The sequence below is a fragment of the Photinus pyralis genome, unplaced genomic scaffold (genome assembly GCF_008802855.1).
Source record: "Photinus pyralis isolate 1611_PpyrPB1 unplaced genomic scaffold, Ppyr1.3 Ppyr1.4_LG5, whole genome shotgun sequence".
NCBI classification, from domain to species: domain Eukaryota; kingdom Metazoa; phylum Arthropoda; class Insecta; order Coleoptera; family Lampyridae; genus Photinus; species Photinus pyralis.
Genome location: NW_022170596.1, coordinates 36,345,422 through 36,364,933, shown reverse-complemented (window position 1 = coordinate 36,364,933; position 19,512 = coordinate 36,345,422). Strand labels below are relative to the sequence as shown.

At 35.2% G+C, this 19,512-nt stretch overlaps 1 protein-coding gene across 1 annotated transcript; it reads right to left on the bottom strand.

The window, feature by feature from the left end:
* Window positions 1–3,973: 3,973 nt before the first annotated feature.
* Window positions 3,974–14,924, bottom strand: LOC116172443. Its single transcript, XM_031489660.1, has 2 exons — window positions 14,778–14,924; window positions 3,974–4,835 (listed from the first exon to the last, which is right to left on the bottom strand). The coding sequence occupies exons 1-2, from the start codon at window positions 14,916–14,918 to the stop codon at window positions 4,284–4,286; spliced, it is 693 nt and encodes a 230-aa protein (XP_031345520.1). The 5' UTR covers window positions 14,919–14,924; the 3' UTR covers window positions 3,974–4,283.
* Window positions 14,925–19,512: the final 4,588 nt, after the last annotated feature.

Sequence of the window (19,512 nt, the reverse complement as noted above, 5' to 3'; positions counted from 1 at the left end):
AATGTAGCGAATTGCCGATCGATGCCGAATAGCCAAATCGTTGACTGCCAACGTGTGAGCACAATAGTTTCAATTCAGGCCCCTCCTTTAATTCAGATCCCTCTAACTTCCACATTTATTTTTTATACTGCGTGTTCATTTCAAAAGTCTCCACTCTTGATCTGATGTGATTATTGCTTTGAGTGGGAACACGTCGATTTAGGTATCGAGGGGAAGTTTAAAAATGGTATCTAGAGAATTTTAAGATTCATCCTTTCGCCCCCAGCCAACCTACTTCGAAATTTAAAATTGAACCCCCTAACTTGTCATCCATCGTTTGAAAGGGCATATCATTCTCTACTCAACCATGATCAAAAAAATGAAATCGATAGACGCATCAATATTAAGGGTGGATACCTTTGAAATGAACACAGAGAACGGATGAGAACGTGTTTATTTATTTATTTTATTTATTTATTTATTGTCCCTCATGTTCTAGGCCCTCAACAGGCTTACTCCCAATTACAGAGTGACCCGAATATTGCTTTTTAATTTAATTTTTAAAAATATTAGCGAGATGCGCATTGTAAATAAACAAAATGGCGGTCATCTCCCACCTGTATTAATTACAATGTGCTGCCACCATGGGTGGACGAAAGTGAACGAAAATGATTTCACCGGTGTAGTTCCACTTTCCACTTTGGCCTGTCCAAGTACGCTAAAACCACATTTGCACAGGTCATACGTCAGCTTTGAAAAGTAACTACGAGAAGTACAAACTTCATGTCTATATTTTTTAGTTCTCAAAGTACTTCCCAAAAACATCGAAAACAGGCAATTTGGAACATATTTCACTAAATTTGTTTGCTACATCAACATAATTAGGGAGGTTTTTTGTTCTATGGATACATTGCGAGACTTTTACCTGCTACTGCTCGTTGTACAGCGCACATAAAACTTGATTAACTTAAGTTTCGAGAAGCGCCTCCAGAAGTGACGGAGCCTGAAACGGATCGCCTCGGCCGCCCCCCGTTTACGCCGCCACTGAATTCAGATTAGCCAATTGGATTTCAGAAAGTGTTAATGCGATTCAGATTGGTAAACTGAACAGAAAATATCAAATGTCATTTAGATTAGTCACCTTAATTTGAGAAAATATTCATTGTAATTTAGAAAGCATCATAATATGTAATTCAGAATCATAATTTGGATTTCGAAAGGTTTAAAATGTAAGAATGTCAGAAAATATCGGAAATGTAGATAATTTTTGAATTTTAATTTATCGGGTTTCTTATTTTCATATTTTAAATAGAACGCCCTATATTTTAACACATTTTCGAAATCTGCATGAAAATCTGCGTCGTTTGACACCACATTTCCCTACCCAACATCAAAGGTTTTCAAGTTATTCAAGATTTTTCAAAATTTTTGAAGTTTGACTGCTTTTCTTTTGATAACTGCACCTATGACTCCATTGACTTGCATTTCAAAAAGTTTTCCAAAATCAATAATACTGACTTGATGCTACATGAAAATGATTTAAATTTTTATCGCCTTCTACAGGGTGTTTTAAAACTAATGGTCAATTTAATAACTTCAAACCTTAAAAAGTTGATTTTTCACATAAAACGTGCCTTATTTTTTGCACTTTAAAATGTCGAAACAAATTCTACATCGATCCATTCCCTATATCTGTTATGCTATTACTCTAAATTAACAGTGAAAACCTGAATACGTTTAGGTAACGGTTTGCGTGGAATAGCCTGTATAGAATTTTTTCTATGTTCAGTAGTTCATTTGCAAATGGATTTTAATCAAAGGCTTTAGCATCGTTTTGTTCACAACATACAAATATGGAGTTCAACGAAAATAAAAATATCGAAATGATTGTTGCTACACAGTTTTCTTCCATCTTACTTGCACGCTGAAAATTTTGTTAATTCTCCATTTTGTAATTAGAAACCGCATTTCCTTAAGAAATACACATTTACTCTAATATTACAGGTAAAAATTTAAGTTTCAGATTATTATTATAATATTGTGTCCAATATTCAAGTTCAATTCTTGTTAATGAAGCACCTACCAACAATGCTGCTTCGATGCTCCTATAATAATCTCACGTAACTTTTCAAGAGAGTGGTGGAGTATAGGTAACTGAATAGAAATATTGAGGGTGACAAATTCCCTTTACTCATCGTAACCGAAACTTTTCATTCTCTAGGAAATGCAGGGTATTTTTTCCCATTTGAGTTTATCGCAAAGACTAGAATGTGAAGTGAAGTAAGGCACAGAAATTCTTATGGGATGACAATTGTCATAATTGATTTGAAAACTTAAATAGTAGTTTACGCAATTAACCAGTTTTGGAATTTCCATTCTCTACTGAAAAATACAATTCTACAAAAGGAAACTAAATAGGTGCGGGAAATGTATACTAACATACGCAGGAAATATAAAATAAAAATGGGTCTCATAAAAAAAAGCAATTCGTAAAGAAACCGCGGTCAACTAATTTTGAATTAAATAACATCTCTCCCACCTCCCCAATTTATACCTAAAAGGTTTCCATTCGAAGAAAACATTAATTAATATAGGGTTGCGTACACCACTGACGTAAAAGTTGAAGGTAATGGATTTGGATGAATTTCTTCTTTCTGTTGTAGGTCAGTCACGATGCACGGAAATCCTATTGTAAAAATCACAAGCGGTTTCCTTAATAATCGTGACCGTTCGAAAGAGCAGGAAAAAGTCCCAACAACCTCGTTAATTTTGTTTATAGATGTAAAAGGCGCATGTTATCGATTTGATATAATATAATAATAAAGAGGTATAAAAAAGGGTTGAAAGGATCATACTCACCTAATTAAAGTTGAAAGAAATGCGAAAATTGATCACAACGCGTGCAGCAGAAAAAGAATCGATTATTTTCGACGATGTCCACCGGTTTATTGATCTTTTCGCAAAATGGAGTTCGATAAGAAAAGTAACATTCAAGATTTCGTATTTTTCATTTCAAATGTCTACACTGCTGTTCGGAAAATTTTTCAGAAACCAAAGTTAAGAGTGCGTAATGATTGTTCTAACCCTGGTTCTAACGAATTATAAATAAATTGTTTAAACGTTCATGTATCCCATATAGCTTGGACTCGAATGCAATTATGAGTGAAATTCGGCATTAAAACAATTAAAATGACTTACCCATCGCTAATTGTATCTGGTTGACGCATAAAAGGCCCTCCACCTTCAACACCACACTCAAAATACAAAATTTATTTAATGATTTGAAGGCGTTTCGCACGTATCGTAGTTGCAAAGATAATGGTAGTAATCGGAGTTGCGCCGATTTACCTTTCCTGTCCTTATCGCTACACTTTCTTTTCGTACCAGTTTCTCGCCTTACTGATTGCATTTTCACAAATATCCGTCGACCTTGGTAAAAACAATACCAAAATGCGATTCATTCCACCTGATTAAATGTAGGCTCTTTCAGAAAACGTTTTCGGAAAACTGAAAACTACACCTTTGACCAACTAACTACAGAAATTAGAAAAATATACGTTTCGACATCTTTTTAAAAATCCCGAATAGGTTCCAATTGACTTGAAACCTAGTTAATCTTTCAAGTCCAACATTTTGTTGTAATACGACTTTAAGCAATTATATAGTATTTTTGGGCAGTTAAAATTTAAAAAAACGGATCGGTCAACTTTAGAATGGATGGCGGATTTTGGACCTGATTTCTTCTTGAATTTTACCCTCTGTTTGTATCACTTGTAAACTTTCCTTTCAGCATTATGCACAAAGAATATAGGCCTTTCTTTTGGAAGTGGCATGCTAAGGCAAATAAAAATCAAACCAAGCGCACCAAATCAAAAGTTTCTAATTTATTCTTTTCAATAACTTTACATAGCGTCCTTTACACAATAAGTCTAACATGATCTAATTGCAATGTATGTATAATGAATAACATGTTTATAAATATGCGTAAGTCATGTAATGTCTATATAACATAGGAACCAAAGTAATATCAAGTTCTTATAAACAAAAAAAGAATAAAGGGTCGTTATCACTATTAAGGGAGATGTCTTACAAGTATAAAAGAAAACACATTTTTAACGATAAAAAGAAACACCATCTTCGTTTGAGAAACATAACAATAATTCTATGTACATTTTTACAATGCAGATAATGGAAAAGAAACGCGCGTGCTTACTTATATACAAATATTTACACTGAAGAATAAAAATAGGAGACGTACACAATGATTTATACAAATAAATAATGCACATTCACAACCTGTCAGGTCAAAATATTACGGTTAGCGGTCTACGGAATTCGCCTGCCGGGCCTTGCGCCGAATACTGACCTGGATATTGGGACATGGGTAAAAGACCGGAAGGCATTGCGCTGTTTTGCTGCAACGCGCTGCCGGGGTAGTAACCGGGGAGGCCGCCGGGAGACGCGCCCGCCGAGGAGGTCGTGGTGGAGCTCGAGGAAGACGTGCCATCTTGTCGTTCAGGTTTGGTGTCGGGCGAGTCGGACGATTTTGGCGACGCCAAGTTTGAAGGCATTGTCGGAGAGGCGTCCGAGTACATTTTTCCAATGTCTAATGAGTAATGGCGGGCGGAATCTGGATTGTATTTGCCGTCCATGTACATTTTGGAGGATTCGAAGTAGGCTTTGGTTAGTGCGGATGTGGAGTCTAGGTAGCCGCGTTCTAGGTAACTTTTGGAAGATGTGTCCATGTATTTTGGATCTGAGTACATCGACATTGCTAAACTTGATGGTGGCATGTAGGCCGATCGGTACTTATCGGCTTCCATTGAGTATTTCATTGCATCCATTGAGCTAACAACCTGGAACAAATAAAATATTCAATGATACATCCATTTTACTGCAGTCGTATGATTTCATTTGCTTCAAACTTTCTACTGTAGTTTTGGTATTCAAAAGGCTCGAGTATATTTACTCAAATAATATCCTTTTCTGACACTAACTGGCAGAGTGTTTTTTAGAAAGTAGCAAAAGGGCACCTAGTAATGTAGAACTATTATCGAAAATGGTTTTAAGAACCCACTGTAGGTATAATTTCCGTTAAGGCCCTATCCTTAAACTAAATATTATCTAGTTCGTTTCACGTAGATTCTCTAGCGAGAACGTATCTTGACCTAGTAAGTTAGTAATTCTCTTAGTCTTAGTAAATCTATCTATTTCTCCCCCTATATTCTTAATATTTCACAAGTTCATACGGGTTCTCCAAAATTCCTTCGGACATTCTTGGGAAACTTATTTAGATTTTTAATTTCTCGAAAAGTTCATCAGAGATTATGAATATCTATTTAAAGATTTTGATTTATATTTAATTTCTAAAAATTGTTGGGTAATTTTTAGAGATTTTTAAGAATCTCCAAAAATTCTTCAGATATTTCACAAGGACTTTCTTTTTCTATGTACAACCTTTAAAAATTATGCTAGGTTTTGTTACAAAAACAAAAAGTAAAAAAACTAAAATATTTTTCATAAAAGCGATTATTTTGTTTTCGTTAAAATTTTAGCAGTGTACATTAGGCACAAAGGATGTAAGACTGCCAAAAACTTTTTTTTAGTATCTGGTTTGGGCTAGAAAGCTGTTTTGTTAGGAATTTGGCACATAGTTTTTTTTCTATAACTGTAAGTACGAGTGAACGTGGCTGCTTTACCAGCAGGGCCCAATATACTCTTAAAAAGTAGAACCACCATTCGTACCTGACACCCTCTTGGTACTACTAGAGCACGTAATATCATTTCTTAAAATCTCTAAGAATCTCAAGCGGTCCTATGAAAAATATGAAGGATCTTAATCTACGTAAAAAAATTTGATGAATTTCCTCGTTGCAGAATCTCTTAGGACTTTCGACTCTTGAAACTTACCAAACATGAATTTTCCAGTAAATTATCTAAAAAACAGACCGAGGACCTAAAAAGATCAAACGAATCCCTGAAGGATCTTTGAAGAATTTAGAAACATTTAAATGATTTCTAATGGAACTCTGCAGACCCTTTGAGAACCCTTTGAACATCCCTGAGAGATACACAGTTATAGATATCCAATAAAGTCTGTCAGAATCCGTAAAGAATCTCTAAAAAATTATTAGGAACCTCTAAAATATATATGAATAGTCTCTAAAAAAAGTTGGTGATTATTTAAATATCTACAAAATATTGTGAAAGCCTTCAGTGAGCGTGTTATAAGGTTTTTTAAAAATCAATCTATTCCAAAAATAATAATCTTCCAAAAAATATATAAAATTTTTAGAACTCTTTTGATAACATTAGAACTGCAGAAGATTTTTGAAGAATCTTGGGGGGTAGCCTGGCATGTCCGAGTTTGTAGGCAACCCAAAGGAATATCTTTTAACTTTTTGAGAAACCTCTAAGAATCCCAAGAAATATTCTAAAAAATGTGGGCATCTCTGACGGAAATTGGAAAAAAATGTCTATGAAAAACTTCTGGGAGACCTTTGAAACACATTTTAAGTGGATTTCCTAACTGTTGCTAGACATTAAATAATACACTTGGGGAGGCCCCTTAGAATCTTAAGAAACCTTTAAAGAACCGTTAACAAATCTCTTAGGAACCTGTAAAATACATCCAAAGGATGCGTTTTTGTTCTAAAATTTAAAGGATTGTGTATATAGTGCGGCAAAGAATACTACAAAATGGACAATTTCTAATTTCAGAACACATATAGACGTGAACACAAATCTTAATAGTTTGGTATCAAAACTAAAACGATTCTATAAACTTGGTCAAACAAAATTACAATACACGACAGTATACCATTACTGTTACACTAGAGATTTTTACAATTGAGCCTTTTGCAAGACAGTCTTTTTGTTGCCTCTGTTATTAATGATGACAAAAATGGAAACAAGAGGCTTAATTATATTTTTTGTGGTCGTTATTCAATGAACTTGCTTTTTATATCTTTGAATTCAACCCTTTCTCTTTTCCCTTTCGAAATGATAACAATTCAATAAAATACCAATTGTGAAAATTATACTCATGGAGGAGAAAAGAAGGTTGAAAATCCCGTGTCTGGGCACAAAGAACCGGTGTAATACGTTATGCTTTTGTATCCATGGATAGCAGCACCTTGCGGGACAAAAGTGACAATATATCATGCCACACAATGCGCTTTAACGATTTAAACAAACGTCTGCGTTACGCGTAATCATTTTATTTCTTGTGCATATTTTATAAACACACGGTATAAGCATTCTTTAACATACCAAAGATGATTAATACCGTATTGTGTCCGCCTTTATTTCACCCTTCCGATCGATCCGGCGGAAAATTATCGCCGATGTGAAAATCGGAAAAAATGCGCGGCCCCGAAATTATTTTCATATGTAAATATTGTATAGAACAATTTATCTTGACGTTGTTATTTAAATAAGGTAAAAGCGAGGGTGTCGAGGAACCGAAGCTGCTTTAGCGTGATTGGGACCGCGTGCTCGCCTGGACAAAGATTATTAAATCAGGATTAGCGGTATGTTTGTGACTGGTCTGAGGCCTGACTAGTTCTTTTGTAACAAAAACAAGCATTGATTTGTAGGCTATCATGTGGATACAGGAATGCCGAGTCTATGAATACCAATTAATAACTTCCAGATGTAGGGTGTTCGATTATAAACTGCTGGGTTTATCGTCCCAGACCTTGTTTGTGGATTATAAAGCCAATGAAAATTAGGGTTTATATCTTACGCCCGACTTCTGCAGTAGCATCGTTCTCGAAATGGTACCAGCTCAATCAACAAAACTTGAACAGCATTTCTCTTCCAGAAGTTATGATGGAAATAAACTGCTTTTACGTACGTACGTTTTACGTACCAAAAGGACGTATATGACGAGGGTGTTTTGATCGTAAAGCGATACGTAACTACTGACAGTTAAATGAAATACAATTTAATTTATTATTTGCTCGCGGTTACATAAGTAGAAGTACGTAGGTACAATTTGAAACATTTCCACTTACGCTGATTGTCTCTACAGTTTAACTCTGTCTTTCACAGAAAGAGAACGTGGCAGTGCATCAGTGTATGACAGCACCTTTCAGGAATATACAAAATAATACTCCGGATGGATCAATTTTAGAAGAAAGGAGCTTCCAGACACAAAGATATGGCCCAATTAAGTTGTTATTTAAATGCACCCTAATAACCAAACGCCAAGTTTGTTATTTTATTATGGTAGCACACGGAGCAACCCGAAAACCACCAAAGGCCTTTACCCTCATAGTGATAACAGCTTCTTTGTTGACGAAAAGTCGCAAAATTCGCCATTCACACTTTCTTGTTTCTCTCTAACTCTAACCTAACCCTTCTAACCCTAAAAGTAATAACAATTTATGATGGTAAGTGCCAAATGTTCTATACACACATTTTTGCTGCACTCGTGCAAATGTTTAAGTAATCCATTACGGTTTTAATAGGAAAAATCTGTAAAATGCGAGGCATTTTTTTATAGAACTCTATACGGGAACAACTCGAAAACTTCCATTTTTGTGGACCTTTTTCAGTTTTTCTATATTGATTGAAAACGAATTGTATCTGTTTTTCCAACATAGGGTTTTTCAAGGAGCATTAAATTACCTACAATCCACTCTGTGAAATTAGCCACCAAAATGCCGAACATGAGTACATTCCCTATATCTGTATGCTGTTACTCTAAATTAACAGTGAAAAACTGAATACGTTTAGGTAACAAGGGTTTGTGTGGAATAGCCTGTATAGTATTTTCCCTATGTTCAGTAGTTCATTTGCAAATGGATTTTAATCAAAGGAGTTCCACGAAAATAAAAATATCAAAACGATTGTTGCTACACATTTTTTTTCCATCTTTACTTGCACGCTGAAAATTTTGATAATTCTTTATCTCCATTTTTAATTAGAAACCGCATTTCTTTAAGAAATACACATTTACTCTAATATTACAGGTAGTTTTAAGTTTCAGATTATTATTATAATATTGTATAAATATTCAAGAAACAAAAACATGAATTTTTGTTAATGAAGCCACTACCAACAATGCTGCTCTAGTATAATAATCTAAATTCTAACGTAATTTTTCAAGAGAGTAGTGGAGTATCATAACAGAAACTTGTGATTCTCTATATAAATGCAGTGTATTTTTCCTATTTGAGCCTGTGGCAAAGATACTGTACCTACTTATTAAGTAGAATCAGATGAATATTACGACTAGAATTCGTGCAAATGTTTAAGTAATCCATTACGGTTTTAATAGGAAAAATCTGTAAAATGCGAGGCATTTTTTTATGTAACTCTATACGGGAACAACACGAAAACTTCCAATTTTGTGGACTGTTTCAGTTTTTCTGTGTTGATTGAAAACGAATTGTATCGGTTTTTCCAACAGCGTTTTTCAAGAAGCATTAAATTACCTACAATCCACCCTGTGAAATTAGCAGCCAAAATACCGAACGTGATTAGGGCTGTTTACCATAAAAAAAATTTGCTCGTGCATTCTCGCATAGCAACCATTTTTCCATAGCCAAACTAAAATTCACTTTAGATTTAGATCACTTGCTGCCCGTCTGACAGGGTGAAATCTACTCCCAAAGTGTAAAAAAATGTATACAGGGTGGTGACTTGCGTAACGCATCATAGGGATTTCAAGGTAAAATTCATAACATGCGATTATTGGCTCCCGAAATAATTTTAAAGAAAAAATGTATTAAGGTTTTTTCTAGAAAAAAATTTTTTACGTCAGCCAACCGTATTAGTTTTCAATTTTTTGCATAATAAAGACGGAAAATTGGAAAAAGAAAACCCGCATTTTTTTCAATAATCTGTGATGCCGCATGGAATTTTATAATACAAAAACTACGCCAATATCCGTCATATGCCATGGAATGTCTACTATAAAACAAATCAAATTCTTTCAAAAAGTATTATATTTAGAACAGCGAAATCAACATAAAGAAACACCAAATTACTAAAAACGGTTTCCTAAGATAACAATTTACAATAAATGTTCGAATAAGTCACCATTAACTGCAAGACAGTAACCAAGTCGATCATAAAATCCATTTCGAACTGCTGCGAATTGATAACTGGATATTTTTTTGCTTTAGAAAATTCCATGGCATGGGGGTTTTATTTTTCCAATTTTCCGTCTTTATTATGCAAAAAATTTTTTTCTACAAAAAACCTTAATACATTTTTGCTCTAAAATAATTTGGGGAGCCAATAATCGCATCTTATGAATTTTAATTGAAATCCCTATGATGCGTTACGCAAGTCACCACCCTGTATAGCATTTCACAGTATAATATTTAATTGCATTGTCTCCTAAAAAATTGAAAATACCGGCCATATAACAAGGCCAAATCTGCCCCCAAAGTGTACAAAATTTATATAGCGCCCTTAGAAAAAGGTTTCACGTTCTAACATTTATTAGGCTATTCACAACTTTGGGGATAGATTTCACCCTGTTAGAGGGGCGGTAAGTATGTTCAATTTTTTTTTTAGATACTTAGGGTCAATGCGAAACACCTAATACATCTAGAATGTGAAACCTTTTATTAAGGGTGCTATATGAATTTTGATACTTTGGGGTAGATCAGACGGGCAGTAGTAACAATTTTTTTGCAGATACTAGAGCTATATGCGAATTGATCTGTAGATAAATGTGCTATATGAGTTGTTTTTAATACTTTGGTGGTAGATTTCACTCTGTCGGACCGGCGGGGCGGTAACGGATACAAGGTAGAATGCGTGTGCTATATCAATTTTGTATACTTTGGGGGAGGATTTCGCCCTCTCAGACGAGCGGGACATGATTGTCAATTTTTTTTTTGGAGATAGGATAAATTCATTGTACTATCGACTTTTACAGCGTAAAGTTCTTCGACAATCTTTAAAGGTCATTTCTACCCCTAATAGTAATAACAATTTTGTGAAGTTGACGAGGGGTCGCAGTATACACTATTCATTAATTCTCGCTTCTTTCTAATAGGCTATTGAAGTCGTAATGGGAATAATATAAGCAACTCAAGGCAGTTTTTTTATGGGACTACACGCAACAATCCGAAAACAACGAAACTTTTTGTTTATACGAAAGGGCCCAAAATTCAAAATTCTTGTACTTATTGTTCAAAATTGTAAGTGGTCCAATGAGATCTTAATAGTAAGTAATATGCAAAAGGGAATACAATTTTTGGTGGGACTACACAGGGTAACCCGAAAACCACAAAATTTGTGGATTTTTAAAATTTTTCTGTGTACATATTGTTAAAACTAACTGATGTATCATTTTGTTCACTACACAGTTGTTCAAAGAACATTAAATTCCCCACTTTTTGCACTACGTACAGTCCTTTCTCTATTCCTGGATGACTACCGATGAATAAATTTACACATTCTTGCGGTTCCGTAACCCTAATGCAACAATTTATAGAAAAGAAATTGGTACCAACACAACAAGATAGTGACATTTTTACACCTTCTCACGATTCTACCATCCTGATACAACAGTGTCTAAGGAAAACTTCTATCAGGATAATAGATGAAAGAGTGCTCGTTTAGAAATTTATACCTTCTTGCGTGCACGTATTCACAGAAAAATTTGTGACAGAAACGAGGACAGAAGCACAAGAAATACATATGAGGTGTATCCGGAAAGAATCGGGTTTGATTTTTCCCTGAATGAAAGGGAGCGCACCGATCAGTATCGTTTACAGCACGCATGGTCAACCTTTTTTTCCAAAGAGCCAAAATAAAATTTTTCATATGCGCTACGGGCCACATTTAAAAATCCAAATAAAAAGTATGTATAAAGAAATTAATAATCATCTATTTCTTTTTGGTCTTGACCTATTTTGTGCCTTCGTAAAATCGTTTTTTAAAAAAACAATAAGTACTCCTGAAAAGTGAAAATTCACACCATTTTGCATACAACATTTACCAGACGTGAAACAAATTCCCATATTCAGCTTGTATCCAAATTTTCATTCTTAAGATTTGTTGCAATATATGGCTTAAAAATATTTATTAATCCCAAAACACGTGTCGTTTTATTGATTGGCTCACCCGGTATATATCACGACGAAAATTCTGGAAAATACCTGGCGATATCTCTGAAACAAGAAATGTATCTGCTTTCAAACGTCTTGGAAGCTTTGGATCGCGTCCACTAGATGCTGTATGTGTAATATAATCATTAGTCACTATAGATATAGAATAATCATAATAATCATATTAATTCATTCTAATCGACGGGCCAGATTAGGGCCGCGGGCCGTGGGTTGCCCATATATGGTTTACAGGGAGTAGTGGTGACGAGTGTCAGACTGTCAGAGGAGCGAGGGAACGAGCGGCAGTTGGTTCCGAAACGTGCATTTTTCAGTATGATCCTGAAATATGCCTATGAAAATTGGGAAAGCCGTTGGCAGCGTTGCATGCCCAAGGGGCTCACTTTGTAAACGTTGATTAACTCAACAAAAAAGTGAATAATGTTTTTATTTTGAGACTAAACCAGATAATTTCCGGGCACACGTAATATATGAAAAAGGCATATATTAGGAAGTCATAACACATTAGAGGGTCCTATTTGTGTATTCAGTTGGGCTTCAAAGAGTCAAGAGTGTAAACATTTTTTATCAGGATATAACCGATTACGTGAAAGGCATCTGTCCATAAACTAGCTACACTTTCTGCGTTTCTACTTAATATATTAAATACCTACATTAAATTGAAAGATGCTGTGTATACAAAAAGTTGAGCCCGATCGATTTTAAACTGGGCTTCTGTAATTTTGATCAGTTTTTAAAGGGAACAGGAAACCTTTACCAAGATGGGAGATGGTATTGGTGTCTAACAAGCGATTTTACACTTTCCTGCTTTGTGTGGTCCCAGCACCATTTTTAAAAGGATAATTCCTGTAAGGGGCACATGGGACATAAATAGAGGACCTACCAATTTTTAAGGAAAAAATTTCCACAGAGAAGAATAAATACTTGAGGAAGTGTATGTCAAGGAATTTAGGCTTTCTTGGTTATGTGGTCTTGATACAATTTTTGTAGCAACAATTTGTAGCTATACATAAACATGCACGAAAGCTAGGGAAATCTTTCAATACATTTTATATACGGTTCTGTGATTCTGATAAGCATTTTAAATAGGAAAATTTATCTAAAAACGTGAGAAAGTGTCTGTAATAAACTGTACACCTTTTTTTGGGATTCTGATAACCAATTTTTAAGAGAGAACTTGGTACCAGGAGTAAGGAGATGTAGGTAGGAAGAGGTCTGTCGATACATTTTACAGTTTCTCAAGTTGCTAAAATTTTAATACACAATTTTTAAATGTATTAGGAGGACATAATATCTTTCTCATTTTTATACAACAATTTGCAAAATTGAGGTTAGGAGAAAATAAAAGAGGGGCAGGGGATTCCTGTGTTTAATTTTTATAAAAAGGCGCCGTTCTTACCATCTGCACGTTAGTAAAGTAAAGTAGGTATTGCTTTGGGGAAAAAATGACTTCCTACTTTTTTGTTGGAAATACACGTTTTGAAGCACAAGGAATGCAATTCCCACAAAATCTCGATGATGTTGATCTGTATGCTTGTAAGCCTCATCTCCGGCTAAACGGCCGAACCGATTGGAACCAAATTTGGTAGACATATTCTTAGACATAGGTAAAAGGAAGAGCTCAAAAGCTTTTGGATAGATTTTTATTATTTTGGAAGACAAATTCGCGCCATGCAATATTTGCCATAAGAAGATGTAAAATATAATGTATCTATCCTTTTGATGTATAGGTATTAGTCCTAGTGCTAGGCGAAAAGTCAAGAATCACCATGATGATATATGTTCGAATATTGAAGAGGTAAAGACAAGCTTGGGTAGGGTAGTGTGTAATGTAATTATATCTAATGTGTTTCTATAGGCTGTACGAGAGTGGAGGTTATGTGAACTATTTTATACACTTATTGTAATTTTAAGCACCTTTAAATATAAAGGCAGGGTGTAAGATATCGGCGTCATTGTGGCGCACTACGCGGAATACAAAATGAATTGGTCTCCGGTCTCCGCATTTATTCAGAGCAACATTCGAGAAGATTTATTAATATGATGAGAAGAAAATCACTAATTAGCATTATGATATAAATCTCAAGATAAAGCACGTATATGCGAATTGCATAAATTAATTGTCTTGTGTCATGGTTGTTTGATGTTATTTTCAATAAGCATAAATAAATTCAATTAATGTTTGTTTTGCATTATAAACGTTTGCAACCTAGTGATGAAGTTAAATCGAAGGCACTTTCTTTGAATGTACTTAAATTCAGAACTATGTCACAGGTGTCCACCAACAATGAATGTTGGATTCAATTAAATTTTTATAGGTTGTTTTCCTTAGCGGTTGCACTTCCTCAATAGAAATTTTAATTATGTTGCATATTGATGGTTGAAAAGAGTTCGAATTGTATTGAATAAAAGAACAGACAAGAACCCACACATGATGGCTCGTCACATATTGTCCATATCTAATGGTCGGTTTCACGACCGATCACTACTACATGACTTAGCATATTTTCCTAACTAAAAAACTGGTGGAGAATTTCTCACACTTCGTTAGTTACGACAAACATAAATTGTGCGGTGCGTGTAGGGTTTGGGCGCAGGCAATCAGCGTTCTTGTTGTTCTTTGTAATCATTAATTCAAAAGACATTAACGAGTTTACTTATAAATTACAATTCGGTCGAGATTTATTTTGGAAATTAACCTACCTGCGCAGGTGACGTTAAGCCGGCCGACATGGATTGTTGAGCGGCGGCGGCGGCGGCAATTGATGCCGCGCTTAGAGAACCATAGGCGGCGGATGGGTTGTAGTAGGACGCCATAGACTGCGTCATACTGCTCGCTGCCATGCCTGTAAGTAAAGAAAAAGTTGTACACACCGATAAATTCACATATTATTTAACAGCGCTTGAAATTATTATGGATAATAAGACGGTTTGAGAAATTATCGGTACATGAAGAGTGAATAGGATTAACATTTGTTGCAGAGTCACGAATGACAACTTAAATTATAGATAGAGTCATCAATTTCTAGCGGGTTGTAATATATAATAATGTTTTTCTAATGTAAAATCATACACGTATACATCTGTCATTCTTTTGTACCTAACATTCACGTAATTGTATGATGTACACTGTACGTAGGGGTACGTACACCTTTGTATCGAATGACATAATGAAATAAGCTTTGATTGACAAGTAAATGCGTATACTTAACAAACATTCGCTAATTTAGCGGCAATAAATCTTACTTACATCTAGTGAAAGGGATAACCTCAGAAAAACCTGGTCCTCCCAAACTTTTTCCTTTTCTGCACCATATTGGCACATTTGCTTTATCGACCAACTCCAAATATCGCTTTAGGGGTCCATGGAACTTTTAGATTCCATGAGCATTAAAATTGGCCCAGTTAATTTAACTTCAGATCGATACTTCCATTTGGAAAAAAGGTGTTATAGAAGGGATGCCACGTTTGAAGTGCCGAAGCACAAATGAAATGATGACAAAATGTTCAGGGGATACATGCAAAACTTGAATTTACCACCGTACGGCAAGGATATGGAAATTGGCCTCAAAGGCGTCAATCTCTTTCAGAAAGCCACAACTGTAAATAGTTTCAGAGGCTTAACCGTAGGCAAAATAACTGAAATAACCTTTATCTTCCCATAAGAAAGCCAGTCATAAGTATATCTTGGAACGTCAAATTTCAAGCCGAATCCGTCTACAGTAAAGTAAAGTTAACCACCAAAAATGAGCAGTTGCTGCAGGAGGAACAAGTTTTTCTCATGCAAGGCCCACATTTTTAAAGAATTCAACGGAGATGGCTTGAATTGTGCGAATGATTGTCGCAAAGGGGGAGGGATCTCTTTACACGTGTACACAAATTTTTAAAGGCAGCCTGGCACACATTCAAAATCTACGCTATATAGTCCAAGAGTTAAGCTCGCCGCATGTAAGTTATTCACGATTTACATCTACAAACAGTAACTCCGGGGTAGGGGGGGGGTCTCCCTTAAGACAGCATTATTTGAGGGCCATCTGACACACGCTCAAGGTATAGGACTACATACTGCAAAAAAATTGTGGGCTTCTAGGGCAATTCCTCTAAAAGTAGTTCAAAACGTGGGTCCGGACGGACAGACGAGCAGACGGACAGACGGGCGGACCAATGGACAAAACGCAAACAAAAGCACATTTTTTTTAATTTTAAAAAAAGTGCGTTATTTTTTCCATTCGGACTGAAAACGTATGTTGCAATTTTATTGAAAATATTTAAGGGATGATATGTATAGATTAAAAATCAAAGAATCCGTGTAATGAATAATGAATTTTTACCTTTATTCTACGTTTTGTTCTTGGTTTCGGACCTACCACTTCACTATCCCTTTACGATTTACGTGGATCGTCCTCCAATGTTCCGGTCTCGCGAAATTCGCATTTTCCTGCCTATCTCGTTCTCAAAGAGCACTTTAATGGTATGCAATAAACGTTTTTTGAAAATCTTAAAAGCACCCTTGATTTTTCGAACCCTAAATTATGTCACGAATTAATGTCTAACCATCAGAAGCTCAAAATTCAATTAGGATTTTTTCCTTTACAAGAGACGACCAAACAATCGGGGGACACACTGTATATATAGTGTGTCCCCCGATTGGCCGACCCATATGGGTTGCTTCGTAGAAATTTATATAGGGATTTCAAAGGATTTCCAAGATTTCGAGGATTTACCGAGGATCTCAGAGGATTTTTAATTTTGTTCAGAATGCAGATTTTACGTGATATATTCTCATATGGTCAATGGTCATCCAATAAATACTGATGCTTCTACCGATCATTCCTCGAGTAGACTGTGGCTTGACTTACCTCAACTATGTTTGTAAGTACAGAAACATATAGCTACCTATCCTACAAAAGAAAGATTATCTATGAATTTCTCTGTGATAAATTACGTACTGAAACACTCGTATCACAACGAGCAAGTTGAAATGCGCTTTATATGACATGGAAGCCTTTCTTTTAGTTAACTCACTAACGAATGGGCGGACGGACCGAATTCAGACCTGAAGTATATTATCCATGAAAATTATTCAATAAATTAACCGCTGTGCTTAAAAATCCTTTTAGGGTAGACGCAGTTTCATCCAATCATAATACAGTGTCCATTTAAAGAGTGGCTATGAGAGTATATCGGAAAAGGGAAAGAATATCTACAAATGCCGAAAAGCGTATTTGAGGGAACACCGAGTATGCATAAATAGTGTATTTGGGAAAGTCATTGGCATGTGTTGTATTAAGAATCCGCAATTTTAACACGATAAACATTCTTCTTCAATACGACTACAGATATTAACCCTGAAAACTTGCAAAAAACAGAGAAAAAAGATGGAAATCCCTTTAAAAAAAGACAATTTTAATTTTTTTGAACATTTTTAAAAATAGTACTACGTCATTGGGTGGTATTTTTCATTTCAACAATTACACCATTTGAAAATTTTGTGGGTTGCCCTATGGGGCGAGACCAAACTGGAAGTTCACATCCTATTTTTGTTTCATGCACAGCTTGTAAAAACCTCGAAACGGTTAAAAATTTCTCGTGCACCGACGCATACGGCCAAGGCCTATTTTGTATGCGTTGGAAAGGAGTAACACTAACATTCAAATTGGTGAGAGCGTACACAAACCCTACGACCTGTAGATTTACTAGCCTTTTTTTGTTGAATAATTAGGAATCATTCACTTCAGTTTTCAGCCACCTAATGCGAAATTCAGTAGCCAATCGTACACAAGAATTTGAGAAAGTACGTAGACTGTAGTCTTTATCACACAGTCATTTCTTATAGTATACAAGATTTGAGTTTCGAGAGGAATCTCTTTATTAATGTCTTTTTTAATTTGTTCCAAATTTATGGAAAAAAATGCGTGTGGTATATGCATGGCAATGAGGTTTAAAACTTGAAACCAATTTCATGCAGTTAATAATACTTTATTTTCAATGGCATATTTTTGTAGAAATTCTTATATTCCATTATGCATTCCTCACATTTAACGATTTTGTCTAGTAATAAATTTAACTAACTACCCCATAAAAGAAAATGTGTACAATAGCTTCAATGCATTTGTCTACTACTACCATAGAAAATCAATCAGAAAACAAACATTTTTCCACACACAAAGGCGACTTAAAAAGGGCCCTGCAAGAAAAAAGAAAACTTATTATTCCGTAATGGCGTGACTAGAAAATTTCGTGTTCTAATGAAGTACTCATATCATTAGGATAATACAGTAATGCAGTCATTTCGGTAGAATACAAATGATTTTTGACATCCAAGCCAAAACGATTCATTATTAAGTTTGATGTCAGTGCGTGTTCGGTTTAATTTATTACTTAAAGTGCACGCGAAGGCACTTTCAACACTGAAATATTATTTTTATTTGATTATTCTTGATACGGGGTCGCGAGAATTTTTTTGTAATCCGCAACTTTCGGCTTCGGCCTCGTATCAGTTAGTGACAGGGTGACAGGCTCTATTAAATCAATAATATATAAAAAGTAGGGGCTCTTGACGGTTTTATTTCTGGATCAAATCCATCGAGGCACGAAACACCTGGTCAAATAGGTGTGAGATCCTGGGCAGTCGCGGTTGGAATCTGGATCCCGTGAAGAACCCCCGCTTTTTTACGAATGTTTTAGATTCCATTCGTATGTGTCTTCTTTTTCAACACTATTATAGGCGAGCGGATAAACGAACATCATTAATTAAGAAACACGTCAGGGTATTGCAATAACTCTCCGTGGAAGTCAATCACATTTAGTAATATTTTATCGATGACATTTGCATACTATTGTTGTATCTTGTATAGGAAAGTTTAAGGCCTTTGGAACACACAAGCTGAAACTTTGTCCATTAGTTAGGCACAATAAAAATGAAGGTAACTACTGGGTGGCCGATATCACCTACATTTCATGTCATTATTGCCAATTAGAAGTTTGTTATGTCATACAATAACCGTTAATTTTTCATGTTATGTTCAAGCACAAATCCTTTATTTGTATTGTAGACATATTTTCCTTTCTATTTTCTTGAGGGACGAAGTATTGTGTTACTAATCCAAATTGCGTTGGGGCGATTCTGCATCCCTACCGAAATCTTATATTAGCATGCACCCTATGACATTGAAATCGTAATGTAAGATATATTTGACGATTATTATTACTGACAATTTTGTAATGTTTCTACTTTTTACATGCACGCTACTTAGAATTACTAGTAGCATGAAATTAAAAGGTAATATTCGAATTAATTACTTTATATAAAAATAAAAAGCCAAAATATGTATAATAATGCCTTAAATCCCTGCCTGACTGGGAATCTAAACGTCGGAAAGTTTCTAAATATACTCAAATCCCTAAATTGTTATTGTTCCTTAAATATTGCAACACA

Coding starts and splice junctions, on each gene's coding strand:
- LOC116172443 (XM_031489660.1), bottom strand. CDS start 14,918: ATGGCAGCGAGCAGTATGACGCAGTCTATGGCGTCCTACTACAACCCA. Junction 4,836..14,777: donor GCTTAACGTCACCTGCGCAG/GTAGGTTAATTT, acceptor TATTTGTTCCAG/GTTGTTAGCTCAATGGATGC.